Source organism: Halichoeres trimaculatus, unplaced genomic scaffold (assembly GCF_033239565.1).
Source record: "Halichoeres trimaculatus isolate MK-OKI-2021-1 unplaced genomic scaffold, fHalTri1.1 fHalTri1_scaffold_11, whole genome shotgun sequence".
Taxonomy (NCBI): Eukaryota; Metazoa; Chordata; class Actinopteri; order Labriformes; family Labridae; genus Halichoeres; species Halichoeres trimaculatus.
Genome location: NW_027437189.1, coordinates 25340759 through 25354590, shown reverse-complemented (window position 1 = coordinate 25354590; position 13832 = coordinate 25340759). Strand labels below are relative to the sequence as shown.

At 39.8% G+C, this 13832-nt stretch overlaps 2 protein-coding genes across 2 annotated transcripts; one reads left to right on the top strand and one right to left on the bottom strand.

Moving 5' to 3' along the window:
* Positions 1-272: 272 nt before the first annotated feature.
* On the bottom strand, positions 273-12116 carry LOC141799881 (transmembrane prolyl 4-hydroxylase-like). Its single transcript, XM_074682284.1, has 9 exons — positions 11336-12116; positions 11026-11107; positions 6287-6483; positions 5403-5493; positions 3352-3514; positions 3070-3255; positions 2182-2272; positions 1861-1984; positions 273-1264 (listed from the first exon to the last, which is right to left on the bottom strand). Exons 1-9 carry the CDS (start codon positions 11702-11704, stop codon positions 1050-1052), a joined length of 1518 nt encoding a protein of 505 aa, XP_074538385.1. The 5' UTR covers positions 11705-12116; the 3' UTR covers positions 273-1049.
* On the top strand, positions 8865-10865 carry LOC141799882 (secreted frizzled-related protein 5). Its single transcript, XM_074682285.1, has 4 exons — positions 8865-9509; positions 9856-10031; positions 10112-10198; positions 10289-10865. The coding sequence occupies exons 1-4, from the start codon at positions 8941-8943 to the stop codon at positions 10606-10608; spliced, it is 1152 nt and encodes a 383-aa protein (XP_074538386.1). The 5' UTR covers positions 8865-8940; the 3' UTR covers positions 10609-10865.
* Positions 12117-13832: the final 1716 nt, after the last annotated feature.

The window sequence follows — 13832 nt, the reverse complement described above, 5'->3', positions numbered from 1 at the left end:
AGTAAATGCACACGTACGATCTAAGAAGCATATCGTTGTTTGAATTAGGTAGTTTGTGAAAGTGTTGCTTACACACGTTTAAAGTGGATTAAGAGGAACTGAGAGGTTGCTGAATAAGAGGTCAATTATAAGAAAACCATAATCCAAACCTTGCTCATGTTTAACTGGCATACCCAAATTGCCTTCGGGTCGTTGGGCGACATCTAGTGGCCGTTTTCAGTGGCAACAAGTTCAAACGAATAAACACAACACTTAAATACACTTAAATGCACTTAAATAAAACACATCTTTATGTTTTTAATAACTTAAAGCAAATACCATAAAACACAGTCACAAATTCAGTGCAACAACAAGCTGTAATAAATATGCATCATTTTAACTTAAACCAATAAATAGTGGAGAAAAAAACACTCAAATAAATACTTGATAAAGAGAATTAAATAAATCTGCAAGACCGGCCTCCCACAGCCACAGAGACAATCACTTTATCCTGTTCAGAACAAAAAAGCAATAGCAGCAGAAGAGGCAGTCCCTTTTTAAAGAAAACTTCACAAAAAACTTTGAAAAGTTAACCAATGTGAACATTGACATTCATACATGAATATTGTGATATGGCTTGTACCCAGACCCTTTGATCTATAACAAATATAAAACCTCAGGACAGTACTGCACAAGGGATAATTTCTCAACAAACCAAAGGGGAAGGCAGGTAAGCGTGCTTATCTCTGAAACATGACAGCATCTTTCAAACATATAACATGATACCTGTTTGTATTTTAAAGTAGTAGCTATAATAAATAAGAGGTATTTCTTTCAGGGTGTGATTATATTGAGATCATTACACATAGTGTTCAGTTGTATGACATGTATTTGTTACATTACATAATGCAGGACAGAGTTCCTGAAAGGAGAAGATATCAGGAAGGGTTTTTGTGCAAATCTTATTTCATCTACAGCATCTGACACGGTAAGAGAGTCTGTCAGACATTAAAGACTGAAGGAAAGGTTTTCAAAAGATGGTCACCTGGGCTTGTCAATAGAAAAACAAGCTATAGATCCTGGTGGAGGTTGCTGTGTGGGAGAGGCTGGTAATGCTCCTCCATCCCCGGTTTAGCTTGATACTTCTCTGCAACTAGTCTCTGGTAACGGGCCTGCTGCTGGCTGTCTGGGTCCACATTTACCCAGCTGTTGGCCACCCATTTCACTCCATGTTTCACAGGGCAGTCCCCATGAAGGGAATACTCATCCAGCTCACCCATCCAACCTGGGTAAGATAAAGGGAGAAGATTGACAAATAGAGAAAGAATGCGTGCAAAGGTTACAAGAATAATCAAAACAAAAGCTAAAAAAATGTGCACAGCAAAATTTACATTTTGATCTAGGTTTTTATTTTTATCTTTGACACAAAGACTCAACAACATTATCCTATCAGGTAACATTTCAACACATCTGTGAGGATCACAATGCAGTTAGACAGCAGACGTACCATATCAAGATAAAACAGTAAAACTGAATGGGAATTTAGGAAGTTTAAAAAAACTGTATTTGGGCAGATAAAGAGCGTGTGCCATAAAACCAGTCTCATTGTCAAACAGAGTAAATTAAGAGAGTACATTTTTCATTTACATCTTCTTTCTTTTTTATCAGTGACATATTTTTTGAACAAAATGGAGAACAGCTTTAAATTTCTATCATAAAGTGTTGTTTAAATGCACACTTGCATGCTCAAGGCTCTCTGCATTATTCTAAACCAAGTGATATTTGGTTTGCCACTATAACAGCCTGAACAAAATAAATAAACATGACAGGATTGATATTTGTGTATAAAGTATATAAATAGTTAATGCCATCTGATCTTACCTCTACCATCAGACAGATGGTTGTACCAGAGGAGGGCTGTCCCAGCAGTAGGTTTTATTCTCAGGTTCCCTCTGTTACATGTCTCCTGGGTGTCTGTCAAATCAACACCATCTTGGACCAGAGCCTAGGACATGCAAAACTGTAAACAGCTCATGTCTAAGCATGTTTTTCTTGCAAACTGTGTTCGCAGAAGTGTCACATTCCTTGTCATGTGTCAGCAATGTCTGCGTGTTATCAGCAGCACTCAGGTCACATACAGTCGTCATCATTTGACAGTGGCAGATAGCAACTGGATGAGGATTGTGAAATCAGGGCACTTACCTGCTCTTCATATGTACGGTTATCTGCCACAGGAAAGGTGGTCTCACCACCCTCCTCTACAGAGGTGAGGTAGAATAACATGGTGAGGTACCTGAGAAGCAAAATAACACAGTACAGACAATGGTGAGAAAGGAAACATGGATCCCCACACTCTAAAAAGACATTTTTCACAAATGTACAAGCTACTAATGTGATATATAAATGTAACTTAAAGCTGGCAAAACAAAAAAAAAGTATAATTCTGAAAATCATGCTTTGGACATTCATGCAATTAAGGTCAATCATGACCTCAATTGTTTTTTCACTGCATGAACTTCCTCAAAGTACAAGGGACTTTTTTAAGGAACTATGTTCTTTTCAACTGCAGAGGGCAACCAGAGCATTCCTGATTGGTGGATACCCACAATGTTTTTATTACACCCACAATGTTTGTATTACACCCACCATCCACAACAATATTTGGGTTAATTAAAAATGGTCGTCTTTGAGCCTGATTGAAGGAATGAGACTCTTTAGTTCCTGGTGCTACGGTTAAAAGAGTGAGACTGTAAAGTGGAGACCTTTGGCTAAACATGTCAGTGGATATCATGTTCCCAACACAGAAAGAGTTTCAACCAAAGGAGTTCTTGAAGACTCGTTCTGGTTTATTTTTTTCAAAAACATGTCAAAGTATTCTTATCAGTTAAGTATTTATTGATCATCTAAGCTATGCCGCTGAAGGTTGTTAATCACCGGTGTCTCTTTTAAGCCAAAACACCAGCCGATCCTCTGCATGCTAAGTTAAACGATAACAACTAAAACTGTCTCTAGGATGTTTTCAAATTAGCTTTCCAAATTTGAGAAGTAATGGAGGACAATCTTAATAACGAGAATAAAAAAATTACAAACCTGCAAGAGACCTCTGTAAGAGCGGATATGTTGCCAGCCAGTCGTGTGTGTGCACAAGTTGTTTCTGAGTGGGAAGGGCTGCTATCATGGTGTGCATGACTGAAGTCTCCATGTTCATAGTAAATCACCTTCAGTGGTTCACTCAGTTCAACCAACGCAGAGGGCAGACGTGTCAGACTGGTTACTCTGTGCAAGAAATACCAGAGCGTGACAAACAAATCATAAGTGTACAAGCTACAACATTATTAGAATAACAAAATGTGTGTGTGATACATTAGTCACCTGTTCCTGAGTGTTCGCAGCACATGGTGGGACCCTTGGCCTTGGTAAAGCCATGTATATTTGCTTCTTTGTTTGAACTGACCCCGTAGCTTCCTTCTTTGCTGATGCTCTTGGTTTTGGGACTCGTCATAAACTCGCTTGAATTCCTCCAGAGTCAGTACCCCTGCAAAACATGCACAAAGAATTCTTTGGATAACCATTTTTATCTGTTATGGTACTTGAGGCCAAAGTAGACTTAAGGCCATAAAGTTAAATATATAACTAAAAAAACTACAGTTGTGAATGAAGCATCAAAAAATGATTAGACCAGTCAACCAGCCAAGGGCTCCACATATTAGCCCTGGTAGTTAAAAAAAAGAAAAGACACACTCTTTCATTTTTTTGTACAATTTTGGGTGACAAACCAACAAAGAAGTATGCAGGTATTGTGGAAAAAAACACACTAATTCTAGTGCGCAAATTAAGCTTTAGGGAGCAGTTTGAGATTAGTTTACAAGAAAAAGGGTACCTTACTTCGATATTAGAAACAAAACAAAAACTCTGATCCTAAAGAAGCTGTTGAAGTAAAAACACCAAAGTTCAGAAATGTCCCAACAAGTTTTACATTTCACTAAAAATTACTCAAGAAAAGCTACAAAACCACCAAAATATACTTGTAATAATCAACAGAAAGTTAGATATCATCCAGAATAGCCTGATTTTGGAAGCTGAGATCACAATATTTAGTTGAATTGTTTTCCCAATTTTTGGAATGAAAATTATAACTTTTGCACCTCCTTTGTGGAAAAAAGAAAATCTCAACCAAATTGCAATAGCATTTTTTTAAATACAGCATTTTCAATTACAGGTGAGCTCATTGTGCTTTATATGATGACAAAAACATGAAATACAATCAGTAAAAGTTGGTTAAAAACAACAAAAAGAATAATAGATAAATAACATATTCTAAAATAAAGGACAATAAAAGGGCAACAGAACCAAACGCCCCCTCACCCAACTCCAAGTGGATTCTGGGTACTGATAAAAGACTTTCACCTGGTGACTTTAAAAGCCAGGTCCGGTTACAGTCTGTGAGCATATCAGAAATCTACTGAGGAGATGAAATATTGAACATTTGATTGACTCATAATAGGATTTGAAAGTGATTCTGTATTGATTTGAAAGCTAATGAAGCCTTTTGAGAATAGGAGTGCATGTTCCAATTTTTTTAGATGGCTAAATTATACGGTGAATGATAACTTAAACGAGTGTTGTCTCAATAATATGATTTGCTCTCATATTTTCTCTCTCGTTTGAAACGTTTAATGTACATCATGTATACTATCAAACTGTCACTGTTGACAAAAGTTGTAACAGACATGAAAGTTATGTAATCTATCCATAGGGATGGAAAAGTGTAATCCATGTTCTCTCAGCTGAATAAATGTCTACCCCTCATCAGTTCCCCTGAGATACCACACCCCAGCAGTAACAATAGGTGGGAGGGGGTGGTTAGTTGATGAACGAGAGTGGAGAAGGGAATAGAGGGGGCTGTACGCGGGATCTGGGGGAAAATTAGGAGAAAGGGTTGGAGAATAATCAGTTTTAATGAGATAGGATGAGGCACATCCGGACTGGGAAGTGTACAACGCCTGGCACAATGGCACCAGGTCAAAACGGTGTCACTCTTCTTCCGGCCCAGCCACTAACAAAGACTCACACGCAACCACAGCCACCTGTCAGCCAATTACTCTGACAAGCACACAACCACTGCACATCCACTGACACACACAAAAGATGGTAATAAGTCCAGCAGACTTATTATTCATGCTGCTGAATTTGACAAGCTCATTTTGGTCCGTGGGGCCAATGTTTGAAAGAAAGTCTGTATCCCTAAAATACTCTCAAAGTCTAACACACTCACACACCCACAAACTTTCATATCACAATAAAAATGATTTCAATCTTAACTCTTTTCATTCGGAGTAACACTAACTGATAAAAAGTAAGAACTGTCATGAATGTACAAACGCACTACTAAGAAAGAAAACTCAAAGCAATGGGTAATTTACCTGTTGGGCAAGCTGCTAGACCAGCCAGTATCTGCCTTAATGTGTCTGGGTTCAACCAAGTTCCATCTCTTGAGCGTGAGTGACTCACAATCTGCAGGAAACCAGAATCTTTTTATATTTAATCAAAATGCAAACCACGTTCTTGTAGTTCATTGAATTTTACAAACAGTGGTGGCCAAAATTTTTACGTCTGACAGATCTGAAAATACTGACTTTTTTCTTTTGCTGCCAAAGCATGATCATGAAACATGCAGATGGTTTCCCTGAGCACAACAAATATCAGAAGAAGTGAGATCAGCTGTTTTTTGTCAACATTCAACTTTGATTTTTGATAAGTCCAACTTTTGATTAAGGTGTGGACTTTTATTTTTTTCAGCTTTTCTTTTTTTAAGGAAAATGTCCTAAATTTCTTTATGATTCTATGGTATATAAAGAAGAGGTCTTCAACAGAGGGTCTGCAGCCTTTAAGAGGTTCGTGTAAGTACTGCAGTGGGCCTGTGGTATTTTTGGTTGATTAAGTAAATTTTTGTTTTCAAGTAATTATTCCCAAATATTTTAATTTTCACTCATGTTAATTTTCACTCATTCACTCAGCTCAAAACTGAATGCACACAAACAAGGTACATTCATATGTGGTACAAAGCCTGGTTTAATATAACACAATTTGTATTTAAGGGGACCCCCCCCCCCCATCAGTTGGGGGTCCTTGGGCTGAAAAACATTGAAGACTCCTGGTATAGAGCATTACGATGACTGTAATTATTTAATTCAGTTAATGTCCAATTCAATAAAAAACCAACTTAAACCTTTTAAATATGCCCATTGTTCCAATCATTTTGGCCACCACTGTATGGATACAAAGTACAGCATTTCTCTTCAGTCACCTCCTGCCTCTGCAGCAGCCTGTCCTGGTTTAGGTCCAACAGGCTGAAGACCTCCTCTGTGCTGAGAGAAAGTAGTGGCTGATTTGACTCCTCTTGTCCCTGGTTGGGTGCTGTGGACTGGCTCTCCATCAGACCCTTGAGCTGAGCCAGCTGAACCACCACACGGCACTCCTCCTCTGACAGGAAGCCAGGAATCTCTGACAAGAAAACAGACAACGGAGAGGGACGTTGGAAAAAATCAAAGACAATTTTTTATTATAAGGATAAATATTCCATCAAGCAGAGAGGTGTAGAATGATTGAGCACTAATGAAAGCTATACAAAGAGTGGATCACCATCTCACTTTGATTAGATTAAGAGCAAAGCACAAGGATTCATACATGCCCATGCAGATGAATGACTGATACATTTTTCTGAATTTCTACTTCAAACTCCCACACCAAACTCAGTACTAAAACAGCTCTACTGCACACCTGAGAAAGTGAGTGAGTGGTTTACTTTAAATTGGATTAGATGATCTTTGTTGACAGTGCTTTCTTGATCTGAGAGATTACATAGATTACATTAGGCTTCCAAACAAAGCTTTTTGGTGTGGGGATGAAAGGGCGAGATTGTTTGATCAATGCATGCTGGGAGAGCTACATATATTAGTAAAACATAGCCTGGTGAGCAAGTATTGTTTCCAGATGCTTTGACAGCACAGAATATGGGAAAAGATAGCTGAATACCCTCGTATTTAACACTTTACCTATAGAAAATCATTGCATGGCTTTTAAATGTACTTAAAATTTTCAATCTTGCATAGCTAAGCACAGAGACAGCATACATTGCCCATAGGAAATGAGCATCAGTTATTTCTCACGGTGACTCCCTATTGAGCTGTTAGTGGTATAGTCTGTCCCAGGAGCAACTTTAATTAATGACAACACAGGACCCCTCCGAGGGGGAAGAAGAAAGAGACTGCACCAGGCAGTCAATTATTAATAACAATAATAACAAGCAGGATACAGAAAAAGAAACTTATTCTATCTTTCTCCCTTGTCAGTAACTTTGCTGGATAAATTTTCAAGTGAATTTTTTAATAAAAAATTTCTTGTTAGACTCAATATGAGCCACACTCACCTGACGAACAAAGAAAAGGTCTCATTTCAAGATACTAAAAGACAAAAATTACACCTGAATTTCATGTAAACAATAAAAAATGGCCAATGATGAGAGAAGTTTGCTTGAGAAGTTTCTTGAAATGTGCATAATGTCTCAATAAATTAAAAAACATTTTTCATACCTCGTTGGTAGTTTTTCAAAAGCTATTCAGGTGTCATTTTTGTCTTTTAATATGTTGAAAAAGGACATTTATCTTAACTATCTTAAATAAGACATAAACACTTTTAGATTTTAGTTTTTGCATTAAAAGTCTGAGGGCAAATTTTGCTGGTGTATTCCTTCCTGCGCTCTTCAGCAATCCATCCATGACTGTCAGTCAATTCCCCCTTGATAAAAAGCTTCAGGCAGGTTGGCTGTCTGTACAGTAGGGACCTTGTTTGTCACCCGTGTCTCTGACACTGTACCCACTTGGTTCATTCCTATTGTCCAGTCAAGCCTCATTAATCTGGATAACTGATATGAATAAAAGGGAACTGAGCCTTCCACCTCTCCCTCCCAGCACAGTCTCTCCCCCCGGAAAGGAAGTGACCTGCTTGTCTGAACAGGAATCAGGCCATGGCGGCACAGCAGGACCACACCAATTTGTTTCTGACCTAAGCACAAGTTCATAAACACGGATGTAGGCAGAGCTGACTAGAGTAGAAACATATGATGACTTTCTGTTTTGGTTCGTTATTATTTTCAAAATTAAAGAAAGTGTCATGAAGTTACAAAAAATACATAAAAAAACACAAAAACATCCCTTACCATGTGGTCGCGCCAAATGATGCCATAGCATATTGTGTTTTCTATAATTCAAATTGTGGAAACAGAACATCTTCCTACTGAATGGAAAATGAGGGTATTTTAAGCATATAACTCAGATAAATTCCTTTAAAAAAGTTCCTTATTTATAAAGAATGAATAATTTTGAATGTTTATTCTCTTCTCTTAAAGGTTTGTAGCTCTGCATTAACCTTCAACAGTGGTCTCTATACAGCTGTTAAAGTGAAACAAATAAGTCAATGTAAAGCTCCATGGGAACGTCCATATTTCTTCCTAAAACTGTTGAGCAAAATGAGAGTAAATAACAAAGAGTCTAGGGCAGGACTTGTTAGTTGTGAGATGTAAGAAAATTTGAAATGGAAAAAGGAGTTTCACTTCACAGGGGCCAGTCTGTTTTTCATTTCAAGCTGTGGGGATGAAGATGGCAAAAAGCCCAAAGCATCCAAATGACCAATAATTTAATTTGTAAACCTTGAGCTCTGTCAAACATACTTAAATCTGCTCATGGAGGTAAGTGGATTAGCATTTATACTAATACTTAAATGTAAGCCCCAACCCTTCTCTCCCTCTCTTCTGTTCTCTACACCTCCCCTTACCCCTTCCTATGCAAATGGAATCACCGCCCACTATAAATACACCTTATCTGCCATCCTCTCAACCAGGGGTCTTCATTCACACTGAGACAAACTTCAGGATTAGAGCTCTTTCACGTCTTTGATCCCAAGATGACTGCAGTGCTCTGCCCTCACTTTATCCTGGGAAAGTCCTCCCATTCAGCCTCTCTACTCTTCCTCTTTCTGCTTGCTGGGCCTGGCAGCACATTAGCTCTTGGTCCTGGCAGAGCAAGAGCAGGGCTAGAAGGACGAGCCAGAGCCGAGGGTAGGGTGAGATCTGGGTTAAAGGACAAGGGCGGGAGTCGGGGGAGTACTGAGGACTACACCGAAACTGGATTAGGAGATACTCGTGTCTCCAGGCCAAGAGCTGCAGCAGGAGAGGATGATGAGGCATGGAGGGATCCGGGTACCACTACCGGCCTGAGGTCTGTGCTTTCTGTAGGGGAGGGCGGACTGTGGGAGCCTCGCAGCTCCTCTCGTTGTGTTCCTATCCCACCTGGGATGGCCTTGTGCCAAAACATTGGATATGACACCATGAGGATGCCCAACTTGCTGGGCCACGAGTCTCATGCGGAGGCTGTACAGCAGAGTGCCAGCTGGTTGCCCCTACTTGCAAGAGAGTGCCACCCTGACGCCCGCATCTTCCTCTGCTCTCTCTTTGCACCCATTTGCCTTGATAGGTAAGTTTAGTAAATAAGCCTTTTTTACGTTTGATATTGTTTGTCAAGCTTAAATATTTTAGTGAAAAAAAATAAAAAAAAGTCAGTCTATAATCAAATTAAATTGGAGCAGAGCCCTTAGGAGGCTTCTGAATGCAAATTAGTGCAAGTCTCTGGAGAGGGGCACTGACTTCACACTGAAACTTACTAATCAAAGCACTACAATCTCCACTCTGTCACATTAGCACCTCTCTGTTTAAAAGTGGGCAAACAAGAAACCAAACCCATTCCTGTAAAGCAGTACTCAACTGATTCAAATCCTTTGATCACCTCTTTGATGATTCCCTCTCTATCTTCTCTGTATCAGGTTTATATCCCCCTGCAGGAGTTTGTGTGAGTCTGTACGTGACAGCTGTGCACCCATCATGAGCTGCTACGGCTACCCCTGGCCAGAAATTCTTCGTTGTGACCAGTATCCTGCAGACCACCTTGTGTGTATCTCCTCAGTTACAAACAGCACTGCTCACACAGGAAGTCGTAGAGGTAAAAATCTGAGCTTCGGCACATAAGCTGCTGTTGATTTTATTAAACAAACAAACTGATTACTGGTTTAACTCTTCCAGTGCCTCAGGCAAGCTGCCGGGATTGTGAGCTGGAAGAAGCCTCCTCTTCAAAAGATACTCTGGAGACTTTCTGTAGGAGTGACTTTGGTGAGTATCGATGCTCTTCTTGCTCTCTCTCGTGCCTGCTCCATAAAAAGCTAATGTCAAACATGACTTCTGTGATTCTTTTCCCCCAAGTTGTGAAATTGCGTCTCACACGGCGGAAATACAGTCCAGTGAGCCTGTCTCAGTTCTCGCTGGGAACCAAACTGGATGTTCTGAAGCATGGACCCCTGTTAGGTGGGCAGATACGCTCCCGCATTGAACTGTGGCTGGAAAGGGATGCTACCTGCGTAAGAAACATGACAAGACACAACCCACGAGGCGGGACTTTCCTCGTAACGGGAATGGTTCAGGGAGAGCGACTGGTGGTGAACAAAGCTTATGCCTGGCAGAGACGGGACAAGAACCTGATGGTGGCAGCACGCAAATGGAAACACCACCGATGCAGAAGCTAGGATTGTACCAAGTACAAAAAAATCTATCAATCAAGTCAATAGAACTATGATTTAAAAAAATAAACAGGAAACAACTGCATAGAGAGAAATATAGACTGCGTAGAAGCTGCCTAAATACCTCTTACTATAAGTTATGCTTGGTCTAGGTGACTCATGTCTAATCCTCTGTAATAGAAGGGATGAAAGCTGTCAGCTTGTCAAAAAGGTACTTATACAATGCAAACACATACCCCGCGCTGAGGAGATCAGAGCAATAAGAGAGGTGTAATAGAAAATGTAAATATTTGTGAATTTTAAGTTAAAAACTCTGTTTTATATTTGTATGTCTTTGAGAAAAATAAATATTGTGTTTAAAAACATGATTAAATGCCATTTATTTATGAAAAGCAGCACATACTTAAAGATCGGGATACTTACCAAACAGTAGAGGTTTTAGGCTGATTGTCTTCATCTCGTGCGTTCTGTCTGGCACGATGGACACCTGCTGGACATGGCCCACCTATAGATGGACATGATATCAGGGTAGACTCATACGAGATTCTGCTATTTTTCAGTATTATAGGTTTGTCAGCTGCAGTTTAATTACATTTGGAGCGCTTTCATCCACTCAAAGTCTTCCCGTTTCAGGTAAGTTTGTGTAGGCTGTGAATACGTTTTTGTATTTGCGTGAAAAAAAATTTCTCTATTGCCATTTTAGTATTTCATGTGGATGAAATTGTGTGCTTACCCGTATGCCTTCGATTCGAGGTAGACTAAATCCATGACTGTCGTCTTCCTCGTGTAGTTGTCTTGAGTCAGGGGCAGGGTTGGGCAGCGAAGTCCCACCCTGGCTAACAGATGCTGAGGAGTCCCCTACTCCACTATTAAGATCACCGGGGCCGTTGTTGTAGTGCACATAGAGCAAAAGGCCGATAACATTCAAAATGTACACATGGAAGAAAACCATGACCACAACGAAATATGCCCGAGAACAGACATTACTTCTCTGGATTTGCATTCGGGGAGAGCGAAAGGGAGGTTTGTAGCGTGCTGATAATGGTTTATCGTTGTCGTCATGTTCTTCCTCCTCAAGTGTACTTTCCTCTTCGTGTTCCATTTTCGAACTAATAGCAAAAACCAACGGAAATTGATGGCAAAGATATTTTACTACGCAGCGTACTGTTAGTCAGCTAACGCCTGCATGAAGACGTTAGCTCGCTGAGTGATGTTAGCAAGCCTAGCCAAACGTTAGCGAGCTACGGGGAGAAGCAGACAGCAAATCTCTGTTTGCTCTGATAAAAACTGTCACTGTGTCGTCTGCCGCTTCTGCACAAATAAATATGGCAGCTTCGACTGTAAGAGAGGGTATTTTGGCCGTCGTTCTTTTGGCGAAATAAATATTTCATTATTAACCCAATTCCCTCTGTACCGTTTGAGCTAAGTTGATAGTTCGATGTCCCTGACAACCTGCCTAACAACAACAAGAGTCACCGCTGTTTCTTCTTCTTTACCGACACAAGCGTGTACACCTCCACCTACTGTACCGGAGTGCACACTATCAGAGCAGCACTTCAGGTAAAGGAGGAGTGAGCTGTTGTCATAAATTGTAAGATGAATGCATTTATATATATATATATATATATATATATATATATATATATATATATATATATATATATATATATATATATATATATATATATATATATATATATGTGTGTGTGTGTGTGTGTGTGTGTGTGTGTGTGTGTGTGTGTGCGTGTGAGAGAGAGACAAAAAAAGGCCTGAGAAAGAAATATAACTACATTGGATTTTGATTAATGTGTATACATAAAAATATAGAATTGAGCTGGGCTGAAATTAAATTAAACAGTAGAACTGATTCAAAAACAGGAGTAGAAAATGAGTTAAATAGATAAATGAAATAATGAAAGTGAGTTTTTAAACAGAAGGTAGGGCTGATCAATACATATTCTACAGATTAAAATATAATTAAAGCTGCAAGCAGCGTTAGACGGGTCCTCGGGCTCCTGCCGGTTTTCCCTCCAATGTGTCCAGCAAAATGAGACGAACATTTTGCCGTTTGTTTCATCCCTCTACGACATTCCTAGCCCCAGTTAGGGCTGTTTTGCTGTGCATAGGGTGGAAGTGAGTCTAATGGCTCTGAGAGAATATTATGGGATGTCAGGGAGTCAGTTGATACCATGGCAACGTATCCTCTGCCCTGCTGAATGACATGAGCAGCTGCATGCGTGGAGTTCTAATTAGCGTGACAAAGGAGAGGTAGAGTGGAGAGGGGGGTTTAAGATAAACTTCTGGTGTCCACAGAGTCCACAATTTTACCCCAATCTGTGTGAAAAATATCATATTTGATAGTAATTTTTGTCAGGAATCCGTTTTTGGCATTTTTGAAGCTGTATGAGTTATACTTTTTTCTCCAGAAGCACAAATGCATCACAAAACCGCTAGAAAAGTGCTAGAAATGGATTTTTTACTTTAGAGAAATGGCCAAACTACTTGTCCTGTAGGTCACAATGTTGGCTTAATCTGTGTAAAAATATCATATGGTTGTAGGGGATTTTGTCAGGAATCCAACCATGTAATTTTTAAAGCTCTATGACTTGTAGTTTTTTGTCTAGAGGCCCAAATGCGGCACTAGTAGAAGTACTAGTAGTGAGTGTTTTGACCTGAAATCTGTTCTCCTCATCTGCTAACATGGAGAAATCCTGAAATGGCCAAAAGCGGTCTGCGACTTTGAGGGCTCGCCATTCGAAAACCGGGCCCGAAACAACAACTTCCTTCACAACTTTTGTAGAGCAGGGTCTGGTCTGTCATGTGATGCAATTTTCATACCTGTACCATTTTTGGTTTCGGTGGAGAAATTTTTGGCAGAAAGGGTTAAAAAAATTTTTTTTTAATTTTGTGAGGCAAATAGCCGGCTTCCTGTTGGAGATAGGTCCAGGGTAGCAGCGTATGATTTTTGCGTCTCGATGACACGAGCGTTTTGGTGTTGGTTGTATCTCTCTACGACATTCCTAGCCCGAGCTAGGGCCCTTAGCGTGTGCCTAGGTGGCGCTATTGAGCTTATTATGGGATGTGGGGGGTCATGTTTGGTATTAAACGAAAATTTTTCACGTTTCTGGGATGGGTGCCAATTTTGGTGAGTTTTTGAATATTTTTAGGGGGTCTAATTAGCATTCAAAGCGCGGACGGAATAATAAGAAAAAAGAAACGCAGCAGGAACA